Source organism: Dermacentor andersoni, chromosome 4 (assembly GCF_023375885.2).
Source record: "Dermacentor andersoni chromosome 4, qqDerAnde1_hic_scaffold, whole genome shotgun sequence".
In the NCBI taxonomy this organism is placed as follows: domain Eukaryota; kingdom Metazoa; phylum Arthropoda; class Arachnida; order Ixodida; family Ixodidae; genus Dermacentor; species Dermacentor andersoni.
The window spans coordinates 110,930,378-110,945,364 of NC_092817.1; the positions used below are offsets into that span (position 1 = coordinate 110,930,378).

The 14,987-nt window shown below is 49.1% G+C and overlaps 1 protein-coding gene and 1 long non-coding RNA gene across 2 annotated transcripts in view; both read right to left on the bottom strand.

Moving 5' to 3' along the window:
* Positions 1-1,907: 1,907 nt before the first annotated feature.
* LOC129386395 (uncharacterized) lies at positions 1,908-9,571 on the bottom strand. The gene is made up of 2 exons (XR_008613787.1): positions 9,336-9,571; positions 1,908-2,222 (listed from the first exon to the last, which is right to left on the bottom strand). It is a non-coding gene; the product is annotated as an uncharacterized lncRNA (long non-coding RNA).
* A 389-nt stretch (positions 9,572-9,960) lies between these two features.
* Positions 9,961-14,987, bottom strand: part of LOC126537466 (uncharacterized) — a 119,474-nt gene continuing 114,447 nt past the window's right edge. The window contains exon 17 of the mRNA XM_055074276.2: positions 9,961-14,265. Within this exon, the coding sequence (XP_054930251.1) occupies positions 14,110-14,265 (156 nt within the window). The 3' untranslated portion in view covers positions 9,961-14,109. The remainder of the gene's footprint in view (positions 14,266-14,987) is intronic.

Here is a 14,987-nt window from a genome sequence, read left to right on the forward strand (position 1 = left end):
CGCATATATACAGCCCTATTTTACTTATTTACCGTATTAACGATGCCTCACTTCCCATGTTTCTCAACGTCCCCATGCCCCTATACGTTGCCGCGGGATAGTGGCTCGTCTCCTTGCACACGACTTCTTCGTCTTTTCTTTTTCCTTTTCATTACATGCGTCTTTCTCCCTCTCTTAAATGCATCGTTCTCGTACTCGTGTTTGCCATTCATTCGCTATCGAGACAGCATACAAGCAGGGGAAAAAAAGGGAGAAGGGAGTCGATAACGTCTAATTGCGAAGAAGAGGGACGATCCAAAATCAGCGCCAAGACTCCCTAACGAAGCAAGGTCGCGACCTAGCGCCGTCTTTCGCGCCCAAACCAACGGAAGGAGTCTTCACGGCGCCCTCCGCCTCCCGCACCGCGCGCCATTCAGCCCGCTTAATTGGGCAGCAACTCGAGAGAGGGCCCGCGTGAATGGGATTATACGGCGCTCGCGCGCGCGGACCAGTGGCCACGCGCTCTCCTTCGCTCACGAGCCGCGGGCACCGCGCCAGACGTCCGCCTCCCACGCCGGCACGCTCGCTTGACCACTGCGCAACTCCCTTAGTGCCGTCCGCCGAGCTTCCGCTGTCGTGCGGGAGCGCAGAAACGCGCAACAAGAAACCTAAACAAAATCTGGGCTCACGGGAGCGTGCAGCGGCGTTGCGGCACCTGGCCACCTATAGGGGCGGGCCGGCAGCGTAACACACAGGGTCAGCCAGGCAGGCAGCCAGCCAGGAGTGCGCGCGGAAAAAGGCAAAGCACGGCCGCACGGCCGGCGCTCCGCTAAATGACCCGTGTCCAAATGGCGATGAAGCTGTCAAGCGTCCGCCATCTTCCTCGCTGACCCCCGCCATGCTCTGACCCGTATACTCCGCTTGCGCGCGCAGCGAGGAAACCTGGTCGTTATTTATTTTTTGCCTTCCCGTTTTCTCGACTGCCTTCCACAACCTTTCGGTTCTTCCTTCTTCTCCGCTTTACAACGGTATACAGCAACCGCCAGGCAGACTAGCCTTCGGTTTCCTTACACATAGTTCCCTGGAACCTTTTTTTCTTTCCGCCTTCGCTTTGCCATTACGCCACTCCGGCTGGCGGCGGCGGCGGCGGCTGCAGCAGCGGCGGCTAGGGAGCAGCAGCCAGCGCCGCGCAGGAGAGCAGCGCAGCGGCGCCATGGCGGCGGCGGCTGGCCTGCCCGTTACATCTCTTCCCTCGAGAGTGACGGCTCTGATTGGTCCGCGGCCCCAAATCGCCTGGGGAGCCTCCCGGGTCGTTCCGCCCACGATGCGAACATCCGCAGCGTGCTCGAGCGCGCGCGCGCGCGTGTGTGTGTGTGCGCGCGCAGGCTCAAACCCGCCTTTTCCCGCGGTTCTTCTCCTTCGCCCGCCACCGCTTCCTTTCTTTCCCGAAAGCGGCCGGGATCGGAGGAGGCGTGGTAGGGCCTCGGGCCGTGCGTCTCCACAGCCGCCATCGCCGAACGCCAACGCGCGCGCGGGCTGGAACTATAGGCCGCTTCGACGAAAGCTGTGCAGGCTTTTTCTGCTGCCGCCGTTGCGGCCGCCGGGCCTCCCGTGTGCAGTATACCTCCGAACTCGCGGTTGGGAAGAAAAGGCGAAGCGAAATTAGGGACAGGAAAAAAGGAAAGAGCGCTGCACAGTTACCGGGGAACCGTACAGAGACCGAGGCTCTGAGGAGATCCACGTCGGGTAGCCTCAACGGAGCGTAAATGAGTGCAGTAATGGCCCTAAGACACGGTAAAATACAAGTACGTCCATTATACTGTATAGAACACGGTTGCGAACAGCTTCACGTGGCAACGCTATGCTGTGCTCCATAAGCACCTTCTTGCAGCCATTTGATTGTTATATCTCATTTTATCAATCCACCATTCTGCTTACGTTGCTTTATTAGAAAAGACCAAAATTCTACAGTACGCCATGATTAAAAGATAAGTATGCACGTAAGCACGTACTTCCGGGACTTCAGCTACTTCGGGTTTCTTCGAAACAAGACAGGGAAACAAGGCAGAGGAATGCCAACAGCGGCGATAAACCAGACGCCGTGGCAACTCGGTAACAGCGCCCGGCAGCCTAGACAGTGCTGCACAGAACTACGGGCGCACGTCGGCCCGCTTACGATGGTTCGCGACACTGGAAGCGTACCACTCAGCGCCAGTCGTCAGCGTTGAACCGTGCATCTTGACCTGCGATGTTATGAGAAAGGGAGAAAAAGAATAAAAGGCTCGCATGGCCGCAAACAATGTTCCACATGTTGGCACGGCCCTGGTCCGTTTATAACGGGACTCCGTCCTGGCTCCCTCCGTAAATAAGCCGGTGCGGGCGCAACGAAGTGGGTGCACCTACAAAGCGCGCGGCTCCTTCTTAGATGCGTCTTATTTCCTTCTGGTGAGTCACTCTGGCATTCAATCTCCCTCCTTTGACGAGCCAAGACTATATAAAGTCCACCTACGATTAGCACGCGTATTTCGCTTTGTTGAGTTGCTTGCTTTGTGACGCTTCTGTCTGTGTCAAAGCACGCCGTTAAAAAAGGAACAAGAGTGCTCTCTGCAGTGATTGTTGATCGACACCTTTAATGTCCCATCAAGATCGACGCTTCAAGCCTAGCTTCACATCGGTTCACAAAGAAAGAAAGAAAGAATAGATAGATAGATAGATAGATAGATAGATAGATAGATAGATAGATAGATAGATAGATAGATAGATAGATAGATAGATAGATAGATAGATAGATAGATAGACAGACAGACAGACACAGATAGATAGATAGATAGATAGATAGATAGATAGATAGATAGATAGATAGATAGATAGATAGATAGATAGATAGATAGATAGATAGATAGATAGATAGATAGATAGATAGATAGATAGATAGATAGATAGATAGATAGATAGATAGATAGATAGATAGATAGATAGATAGATAGATAGATAGATAGATAGATAGATAGATAGATAGATAGATAGATAGATAGATAGATAGATAGATAGATAGATAGATTATCAAGGTGAACTACAGTCTGTCCAGTTTGCTGCCTTACACATGGGTAATGGGAGGGTGAATGAAAGTGAGAGAGAGAGAAAGAGAGAGGGTAGAAAGGTGAACTACAGCCTTTGTCCAGTTTGCTACCCTACACATGGGGAATGGGTGGGTGGAATGTAAGAGAGGGACACAGACAGAAGACAAGAGTTAAGCCTCAAATCTGTCCCCTACAGGTACTGTAGAAGAGCTCGTGCAGCTTTTGGTTCGCAGCGGGTGTGCAAGAAGGTTGTGTCGTGCCCATAAATCACGCGGCCTAGCTCCGGTTGAGTGCGGCTGCGCTCTGAATGAACGTCGTCGTTTGGCCGCGGAAACTGGACAGCGTAGTCTTGATCAAACGTCATGCAGTCCAAATGCTGGTGTTAGGAGCAGGAATCACCGAAACACTGTGCGTAATATATACTTGGCCAGTGTATAACCGCCATGTTTCTTACCCCTTAATGCAACATTGCCTAGAGGAAATAATCGTACGTGACCACACCGTCGTCGCTGGCAAGAGCGGAAGTACAAAACATCCTATTATGGTGGGTTCGCCTAGAATGTATTAAGTAACTGCCTATATACACTTTAGTTGAAAGCGCCGATGACAATTGGTTTTTCATACTTGCTGGATAGTGAAAAGGTGGTAAAAAAAGCCAATCCCAACAAGCCTGCCGTAAGAACCACTTATCGGCGACCCTATACTTACACCCTAGAAAGCTGAACCATCGAAAACACCGCGAGGTCCTGAGCGTTTGCCGCCTACACACCTTCCGATTTGCGACGACAATTTTGAAGCGGCTAATCTTTACAATTTCCCAAACACCTCGGGCGCTTTTTTCTGAGTGGCAAGCACCTATCTTTATCAAGAGTGCCTGGCAGAATACTACCAGCCTTTTCAAGAATAAAGTGTTTCATTTGTCTTTTTAAACTCCACCATTACTCCACGGTTTCCGATCTACTAGACTCCTGTTTCCGGCACTAACTACATGGCTCTATAGTTGGTCTATAGCGTGTATTATTGCTCCCCTCAGCGCATTCACAGTAGGGCATACACAGTGTTATCCCCCCCCTTTTTTTTTAATTGCTTACTTTCACATTTTCGTACCACAACTTACAAGCACCACTCAGGTACTTCGACTCATATTAGCGATGGAGTACTTAAAGAATAGCTAGAACAACATCCTGATGATTACAAGTTACCGTAAAAGAACGTCAAAATACTCATAGATCATGCAATAATTGTGCGGGCGTCACTCACGTTTGAAGGTTACAGTGACCTGAGTTCGTTTTTTATAAAGCTAGTTAAAGAAAAGTACATCAAAGTTGTAAACGCCTATATTGCATTCAGAAGTCAGTACCAAAGCGCCTCGAGTTAACATCTACACAAAAAGAAAAAAATAAATACAGTGAGCTTTTAATCGCAAGACACAGTGGAAATTATGTGAGAAAGTATAACTGAAACAGTGTAACTTTTGTGTTGAACAAGATTTCATTACACACTTAAGCCCCCATGTTACTACGCCATCTGTTTTCACTGCATTGCCCATCAAAATGTGGTGAAGCCGGAGTGTTAGTGATGGAAGACTGGGATGTCGAATTCAAATTACTATGTCTCCACAGTGTAGCCAGATATGTCATCCTGCAGAGAAGTAGATTATCACATTTACGAACAAATTAAGCAAATAGCAATATATCACAGTATCAGTTATGCGTGAGCCAAGCAGGGGGAAATCATGACGTCAGTGGCTAAGAACAGAACGGCACACAGCTGCTCGAAAGATGGCGCTGCGCGGTGGTGTAATGTAGAGTTCATGTAGTGTATGTAACCAAAGGTCTAGCATATATACAGTAACTCTAGTGTAGTGCGAGGTGCTTCAATGCTCTCCGGATTTTATCATATATATGTATATATACACGAAGACTGTACGTGATCAGCACATATTTGACTTCGCATACAGATTTAGCGTGTATATGATCTCGGTGGCGCTTGTAAGTTCCCTCAGAGTAACGGGCCAAACTCTGCGCCGTTCGTAAGACGCGCTTAAAGGTCCCGGATCGTTGGGATACGTAAGTTATTGAAAATGCCGCAATTAACCCACATACTTTGGAGATTTCCTACACATCCCCCATAACCTGACCTTTACTTTCTCCAAGTACCTGCTATGGTTGCTTAGTGACTTTGGTGCTGCGCTTCTAAGCACGAGGTCGCTGGATCAAACCCCGATCACGGCGGCCGCATTTCCATGGGGAATAAATGGAAAAACATCCGTGTACTTGTAGATTTAAGTGCACTTTAAAGAAGCCCAGGTGGTCCAAATTAATCCGGAGTCACCCGCAACGACGTGTCTCTTAATGAGATCATGGTTCTGGCACGTGAAACGCTATAATTAAGTTCTTTTTTTTTTTGTTCCAGACATGAACCAAGTGCCTTGCTTAGTCAACAGAGGACAACACGGAAACGTATACGAACCGCTAATATATAACGCATGCAAATACAAAAAGAAAAGAACGAGGGTTCAGTAACTATTTGCAATGCTCGTAACCCAAAAACGTTAAGCTTTCGCCACGCATCACACATAACAAGCACCCCATTTCCGTCAAATGTAAACCTGCTGTGGCGTACATAGGTTTCTCTCGTGACATATAAGAAACAGCTGATAACGACAGCGTGACGTTTTCGAACACTTGCTTCACATTTTTTTTTTTTTTTTTGCAAGGGCCGTAAATAAACCGCACACGTTTAACTTCCCATCCTAATTGAGCAGAAACCATCGACGATAATTGTCAACGTAAGGGAATAGCCGAACGCTTCTAGAAGGTTCTTCGCTTTATGAAAGGAATGACGCGCCTGAAAGGGCTATTTTTTAGACGGAAGATGTTAGAGTACAGCGCTTGTTCGTTGCGTAAATCCTCAGAGAACAGGGCTGTTAACCGGCCCACGTGTAGCTGCATAGTATTAGGTGGCGACATACAAACAAGCCGATTCGTCATGTGTGCCAGCGGCGCGAGCGCCCGCGTGCTAGGCGACCGCCGCCCTCCTCTCCCTCGGCCACCACAGAGGGAGAGGGGAAGGGCCATCCTTCCCAAGCGTTCCGCCACGGCATCCAAGCGTTTCGTCGCCCCAAAGTACGGCTGCAGTGAAGGAGAGAGAGAGAGAGAGAGGAATACAGGAAGGCAGGGATGTTAACCAGTCAATAGTCTGGTTGGCTACCCTACGCTGGGGAATGGGAGGAGGGCAAGAGAGAGAAGGGAGAGAGAAGATGTAGATACGTGGACGGACAGCACTTGAGTTAAAGCCGCTCGCGCAAACCAGAAGTTCTGAGAAAACACAAAAGTGCCTTCACTGCCTTATGAGCTGATGATCAGTCGGGACGGTGCTCTAGAATTATCTGTTCACTCAGAGGACGATCATCTAATTTTCTCAATGTGTAGGACAAAGATTGTCTTTGTGCTTGAAATTGAGGACAATGGCACAATAAGTGGTCAATGTTCTCCTCGCATCAGCAGACATTACATGCACGACTATCAGTAATTCCAATCAGTGCTGAGTAGGCATTCGTGAACGCAACTCCAAGCCATAACCGACACAGAAGAGACGCGCTGCAGTGAAGGAGCGCGTACACGAGACCGGCCGTGCTCAAAGCTCTCGCGCGACAGCAAATGCATGCGTCTCAAAGAGCTGTGTTATATTAGCGTTCGGTGAAGAATGCGCCCTGCAAGTGCACATGCGCGGGAGCAGGCGCCCTTTTCACGGGCGCCTTTGTTTCGGTGGCGAAACAAGTCCCGACTACCACCGACCACGAAAAAGGGGCGAGAGACCCAACGATAGTTACTCGCTCTAAAACAGACACAACACCACACGCATAGTCTCTCAGGCTTCCGGTTGCAATAAGCACCTGTCGGCATGACGGGAAGACAGAAAGACACAATTCAGCCACGAAGCGTTTAGTTCGGCCTCTCGTATATATAGCTCACTGCAGATTATGCATGCACCATGTGGTGTGCGCATTACGGTCAAAAGAAGACGTTGCGCAAAGACGAAAAGAAACAATTGAGTTAGTGAAATGTTAAAAAGCGCAAACGAAAAAAAGAAACAAGACTGTGCACTGTTCATGTTCGTCTATTGCGTATCTCTGCGCTGTTCTCGGCTGTGGGCTGTGGTTACGTTTTTATTTTGTCGCTTAGCTCTATAGTAAGCTGTACAAAGTTCCCCCATGTTAGCGTGCACATGGAGCAAAAGCAATAAACCAACTCAAGCAGGGCATATAAAGGGCGTTCGCTCTCTCTCCCTCTCTCTTCTTAGCTGCACCAAATTTAAAGAAAAATTGCCTGCGGCAGATAGCACAATTTAATCCTTGAGCCAAATTACTAGATGAGGTCGCCGTTACTGCTACGAGAAATCAAATTGAATAATTAACATAATTACGCTAATTAAAGTATTTATTACTGAATATATTACAGAATATAGGCTTAGGAGTGAGTATCAACGGCGAATACCTCAGCAAATTTATTTTGCAGATGACACTGTCCTGTTCAGCAACACTGGATATTAGCTGCAACATACGATTGAGGGCCTTAACCGAGAACGTGCAAGAGTGGGGTTGAATATGCGGAAGACAAATGTAATGTTAAATAGCGTAGCAAGGAAACAAGAATTCAGGATCGGCAGTCAGCCTCTAGAGTCTGTGAAGCAGTACGTTTGTCTAGATCAATTACTCGTGAGATTTAATCATGAGACGGAAACTTACAGAAGAATAAAAATGGGTTGGCGTGCATATACAGCAAGCATTACCAAATCCTGACTGGGATATTTTACCACTGTCATTGAAAAGAAAAGTGTAAAATCATTGCATTCTACCGGCGCTAACATATTGGGCAGAAACTTGTAGGTTAACAAAGAAGCTAGAGAACAAGGAGAGCGCAAGGAGCGCTGGAACGAAAAATGTTAGGCATAACGGTAAGAGACAGGAAGAGTGCGGCGTTCATCAGGGAGCAAACGGGAATATCCGACATTCTATCGAAAAAGATGGAGCTGGGCAAGCCACGTAATGCGCAAGGTAGATAACCGTAGGACCATTACAGTTACACAATGGTTGCCAAGAGAAGGGAAGCGCAGTCGAGGACGGCAGAAAACTAGGTGGGGTGATGAAATTAGGAAATTTGCGCTGCGTTCATCTATCCCAGTCTTGGCCTTTTCGACTCCGGTTTCCGCACAACCGCGAAGCAGCCAACCTTCGAAACCGTATACCAGAGAAAGCCGACGGGCAACTGCCAGCCAAGCAAATGGTGCAAACAATGCGGCCACTCTTGAAGTCAGCTATGACACCACCATACGCGCGCGCCGAACCAATCAGCAACAGAAGGCCGGTGCGCGTCCAATGCCGAGTGAAAGGGCACCTTACAATGACGTCAGTTTGAAAGCTCTGACGTGCAGAGTATAGAACTTGCAGAAGCGAAACTATAAACGGCAGTGCAAGTGACGGGAGTCTGTTCGGTACAGCCTTCAAAACTTGTCTGGTTGCATTGGCCGACTCAACCACATCGTTTCATGGTCGACCACTAGAGGCGTTGCCTGTTAAAGATGCAACAGCGAGAGGCTCCTGGTTTACTTTGACTGTCAAGGACGTCCGTGACGTTAACCGAAAACCCATTGTTTAAAACTGCAGACGTTGACCAGAAACCATGCGTCCGTGGGAAATAAGTGTGTCGCGACATTAAACGCCTCGACTCAACCATGTCCGATCAACGGGTCTTTTCTTTTTCTTTCTCTCTTTGTAGACAGTTTCGGTTAGCAAGTATAGGCGTATCACCATTTTAATACCGCCGTAGCCTTTGCGGCAGCATTTCGCGACGCTCGGTTTAAGCAGCGTGCGCAGGGGCATATTATCGCAACGACCGACTACCTGGCACATTACTGGCGCCGCACAGCAACGTAATCATTCGTGCGCATACTGGTTATCCCGCGAAAACAGTGTGCAACACACCAAAAACATTCCCACGCGTTGTTGTCGAAGAATGTGTCGCACAAGATGCAAGCGGCGGTATACGTATATACGGACAGGACGTATACGCGCACGCCACAACACCCTGCTCGGCAGCAGAGAGCTGTGTCACGGCGGCGAACAGGTACACCCTATACCGCTCTCCACATAATCACCACCGAGCAGTCGTTCCAGAGCTCTGAGAGTTCTACACGTAAAGAGACAGCCAAGAACGCCATTGAAATGGACTGTCTTAGTGAATTGCCTTTCTACGATGACACACACACCCTTACCTTGAGATGCTTGGTAGGCCCTAGCAGATGCAAAGTGAACGGCAGGTGTATGAAACCGTCCAGCAGTTGGTGCACCGGCTCACGTTGACTTCAAGGATTTTTGAGAGCGATGTACGGCGGCTTCTCGGATGCAGGTAAATGTTTCAGAGTAACTATACGTTCCGTTCGAAAGGAACAGAAGGCTTAACTTAGCGGATCCCGTTCTTTCTTGCCACGGCACGGCCCAAATATGAAAAAAGAAATACTTAAAAAAAAACATCGGTGACGTCACGCTTTGGAGCCGGCGCTGAAGCTTTAATGCAGAATTTAAGAAAATGAAGGTGCATCCTTCATTTCTTAACGCTGAATTCATTTGCAATGATCATAATCAAGAGTCTTTTCTGGCTAAATACGTGAAAAATATCTCAGCAAATGTTTCATCGAAAGTCTGAACTGAGCTAGTGGTGCTTTTTTCCCATCTCCTTCAACAAGCGTCAATAAATTTAGGTTCAGAAACAAATCATCCTTAAAGGAAGCTATCCTTCTATATATATTTTGTTCTGACAGTGAAAATCGGCAACTGCACGTAAGCACAATTTTTTTTTTTTTTTAAGTGCGAGACGGAAGAAGCACACGTACACAGCTCAGCAGTCCAACTTCACGAATCACGTGTCACTTTATTCTTACAGTATACAAGTCTTAAAAAGAAAAAAAAATGACGCTATACATCACATAACGCGCCAGTCACATTGCAGCGCGTGCAAGTATATCTTAATATGTATAATGTGTATATATATATTTATTTATATATGTATGTATGTGTATAATATGTATAAGTAGAATATCGTACACGTCGAGTAGCGACCACGTCGCCTTGTCTTTAAAAACATGGGAGGAAAAATTAATTAACGCCGGGCGCCAAGGGCTGACTAGGGGTGGCCGCAGATATTTCTATGAACGCCGCACTTAAGGTCCTTGCGTACAAACTTTTTTTTTTTTTCACAGCGAGTGTCGCACACACGGCTTGAAAGCGAAGTGCCACGTGCAGAAACAACGGCCCAAACCCAGCCCGGAGAAATATACAAAGCCCGCAAAAGGGGGGGGCGGTCCATTCGTAATAGAGAACAACCCTACGTCGTTTGTTCATCGCCGGTATAAAACCGGCGCGGCTATCTAGTACACTTGCAATTCAAAATAACAAAAAGGTTCTCAAAACATCCTTCGAAACTTCAAACACTGCTGTCAGTTGTTGGCCAGAAAAAAAAAAAAAAAGTACCGAAATCTCATCTCCCCCTCGAGCGACGGTTGCAAGCTGTACACCTAAAATTAGCTACACAACACGATTACATGAGCCACGCTATACAAGTACTCTCGACAAGCTTTCGCTTGTACGTTGCCGCTCTCGGACAGGACATCGGCGAAAATGTAGAGATTAACGATGGCTTCTAGCACGCGTTCGTACAGATAACTTCGGAAATTGCCTAGCGCGGCAGAAAGTAAATTTCGCCAGAACGGCTTATTCAAAAAAAACGTGCCGTTGGTCGAACAACCGAGGACATGGGGGATGATCGGTGCGAATAAGCGACGCGATGATGCGAAAATTACCCGGGCGTTGCGGCCGACTTACGTTCATCAGTTCCCGCACTGATATACCGCTGATCAAACTGATGCAGTGCCTAGTGACAAGCCAACCATACTTAATATACAAATAAACTTTCCATACGGACAATCACCTCACCCGACCGCTCACTGCGTTAGAAAAGCGCGAAGAGTTCACCTTCTTTGGCCATACCTGGCTACTGCACCGTATAAACGCATATATCATCACAAGCGCGGAGAGTTCTATCGAAGCCGGCCTTGACTGCTTCGGCAAGATTGATCATTTCGACATGTAATGCGCTGTCACGCACCGAGTCATAAAGCCGTTCGGAGAAACGAGCTCTGCGCTATACAAAAATGCGGCCTTATCACTTACGTAGTCTCGCAGTTTCCCCGTCTCTCTCGCGAACAAGTAAAATGGCTCTCGTACAAAGTTCACGAAGTTATTTCGCAACATCAAAAACCTAGCTGGAACGTAACGCGCCTCTAGTTTGCGTAAGCCACCACGGCCGTCGAGGCGGCCGGGGCATCTCGCCTTGTATACATAAAAACCTGCGCTCTTCCAGCGAGTGGAAAAGAAAAGCGGCGGCGTCGTATAGCTGCAACTTGGCACTGTTCTTGCGAGCACCATTTTTCAATGTCTCTTTAAGGGGGCCTGCACAAGTCGGCCTTGACGTATACTAAAAACGCAAGGACGTCTAGCGCGGGAAAGGAAAAAAAAAAGCTCGCAGCGATATTAATACAACGTTTAACCACCGCTGCACTCCGTATTAGTAGGCCCGTGCATCACTACCACTGGTGAACAACCAGTAATGAAGATCACGTGGTACCGCGGCGTCTAACCAGATCTACAAGCTTCGCCCTTCGGATGCAAGTGCAAACCTTAAGACGACTAACTGCATGATGACTCAGACTTTCCAGCTTCAAAGCTTTAACATCGATGATGATCGCCCGTACTTACTAATGCATCCCCTATCTCAGCTTCGTTTTTTGCCCGAAGCGGCCAAGTATATCGCGGCAGTGATCACTCGGTGTGTGGCGGAGCAAGCGACTACGCTATATGTACGGTCTTCGTACACTTATGATGCAACCAGTGTGCGGTTGACTCGCACCGACTCCACGCGGAACTAGCGAGACTTAACACATAAACTTAACGGTATACACGACACAACCCCCGCCAAACGGTGTTGCAGGCGCCTCTACAAAGCGACCGGTTAGTGCAGCGAACCTTCGCTAGGGGACACCGCGGCACCATATACTTGAGCGTGGGCTGCCTGCAACAACGTCAGCGCAAGTGCACTAATCTCTAAAAATAAAAAAAAAACAATACGGGGAAAGGAGGTTCCGGACGATCGGAAACAGGGACGCCATCGACCACTTGCGCTTCGCATACACAACCTGCTTTAGAAGAAATACATCACAGATTCGTTTAAGCACGAAACAGCAGAGCGCCACGCTTCAAGCTCCGATATATTACCTACGTAAGCGCTTTCACGTATAAACATTCGGCGCGACGCTGCTCATCAGAGACCGCATTCATTTAGCGAACTACGAGCTGGATTTGGGCCGACCGCCAATCGCACGCATGGTGCGGCACCGCGTGCTACATCTGGTCGCGGCAGACACCCACGTTGGTGTGCTACGTCATATAATGCAAACGCAAACTTTCCAGGGATGTAAAAACTTCTGGTGGTCCGAGAAAGCACTCCCGAGTACAGGGGAGAAGGAGCGGGGAGGGGCGAAGCGAAAGACCGGACTAAATGTCTTCAAGGATGCAGCCTGTCGAACAAAAGTGCAACCAATAGTTCACCAGCTTCACATAAATGAAAGGCTGAAGAAATACTGTCGCGAAAGCGGTAAAACATATAAACCATTGTAAAGAAGCCGGAGAGGCCAAGGCGTAAGTAAATCGGGGAGACAAACCCTATATGCGCTTCGCAAAATTAATGCGACAGGGAAAATGACAGCGGAGCGATGTCATTTTTTTCGGTAGGCTCCCGAGTATCGCGAGCAGTGACGATGTCGACTGTATATATATCGATCCGGTGTCGCGGTCTTTCCTTGCCCCCCCCCCCCCCCCTTCCCCGTCGCTTACCCCCTATAGTTATAACGGGGAGTGTTCTACAGACCACACGAGCTGTAGTACTAGCGGTACAGCTTACAGGTCCCTTGGCATGAGCCACTGCGTTCCAGCAGCTGTTTTCTGCCGTCAGTCATCGCCACCACCGCGACCCGAAATCATCCCGTCCCGGTAGGGTGACTGCCGCGCGCGTTCCAGTTATATCTAAAACAAACGGTAGATGATTTCTCCGGCGAAGCCCCTCAAGTTTCACGTAGCCGGAATTCGTCGTCGCCACGTCGCCAGATGTCATGACTTGGGCAAAGCTGCCGTGCAGTTCTCGTTACCTCGGGGCCGCCCGGCCCCACACTTCGTACCGAAAGCATAACGTGGTCCACGAACAGGCGCTGTCGCTTCCAAGATGGCGCGCCGGTGGCAGACCCGCATTGAGGGCAGCCGCAGTGCCACTCTCACCAGCCGCGCAGAAGTGGCTCCGTTAACAACAGGCGAACAAAAAACTCCCAACGATGCGCACAGGTCGGACGGCGCTAAAACATAACATCGTCACTCCTCCCTTACCAGCGCCTAGGAACAAAACCGATCACTAAATCTTCACACAGACCGCTGACATCCAATTTTGTTTTTTGCCCGTCCGTCGTGTCCTGACGCCACGGCAGTCGACACACAAATCCGACACGCAAGTCCGCTGTTGCGGCGAGGGGCTGCTCTATGCCCACCGAGTTGTCACTGGCTCTCCGAAGCACCACGGCGTTATAGTCCATCACTCCGCGCAAGGCACGGCCACGCTCACGTGACCGATAAGAAGCAGGGCTTCTTTCATACATGCACAAGACACGGTATTTGAAGCAAAGGCTCGCGCCTGTGCGCGGTTCTCGTTTTCTTTTTTACAAGCGGGCTGCGATCACGCTGAGACGAAAAACGAGAGTCTCCAGGCCGTCTTCACCCTTTGTTCGGTTGTCCGCGCTTTGTTCGCCGTCCGGAAGTGCGGCGGTATGGGAACAAGACGACGCGGCCGCTACCTCGAGCGTGCCGTTAAGGTGCAGCGATGGTGGAACAATGACGTGTGACAGCGTCTGATGTGAGGTTCTGTACAGCTCAGAACCTCGTTGACAACTGTCATGTCCGGTGAGAGTTGGTCTGCGGTAGCCGCTGGCACGAGTCCTGGTGTCCACCCGACGCTGCAGTGCCGTTGCCGCTCTGACCACGCAGAGCGAGCTGGTAGGCCACCTCGAATGCCTGGCCCAGCGTCAGAATGATCTCAGTAGCCAGCTCCTGCGGAGGTGCGAATAAACAAAGGGAAAATGGGAAGGGGTCGGGTAGGGAAAATCGTAAATTCACGGGAAAAACGCGTCGGCTGATGCAGCGGCGCAGTTAAAGCAGACAAGTGGACTATGGTCGTCGCGTCAACTCAAAACTAACAGCAGGGCAATTTGATTCCCGTTCATCTTGAATACTGCCCAGTACTGGCCTCGTGCGCGACCGACGGCGACAGTGCTAACTGCTCTCCGGTGACGTCAGCTGGGGAACTCGCCTTTGTCGTCTGCTACGTTCCGGCTGAAATAACGGCATTTTACTTCGGTTACTCCTGCTCCTGCTGAGTGTTCGCGCAGCATGACTCTCTCTAACTACATCCATTTTTTTCTTCCTGGTGATATTTCTGTACTATTTCAGCATTATAAGGCCAGCAAACATTTTATTGAACCTCTCATAAAACCACAGCTGCTGTTGTCAGGGGCCCGATCACGGTTGACTCAGTCGCGAAAGCTCACGCCGAATAAGTAAACTAGTATTTCCAGCTTTGGAACCGAAGCACGATATCGAAATGCGGCGTCGACTAAGCGGCAGTGTAGAACGCAAATTTTACCTTCGGCTCATAATTCCACTCGCTAGATAAAGTTCTTGCGGACAAGAAAGATTTCATTTCCCAGACAAGCAGTTACTCCGGAAGAGCAGCTGCACCACGCTTTATCATGTTTCGTAATCGTCAAACAGGT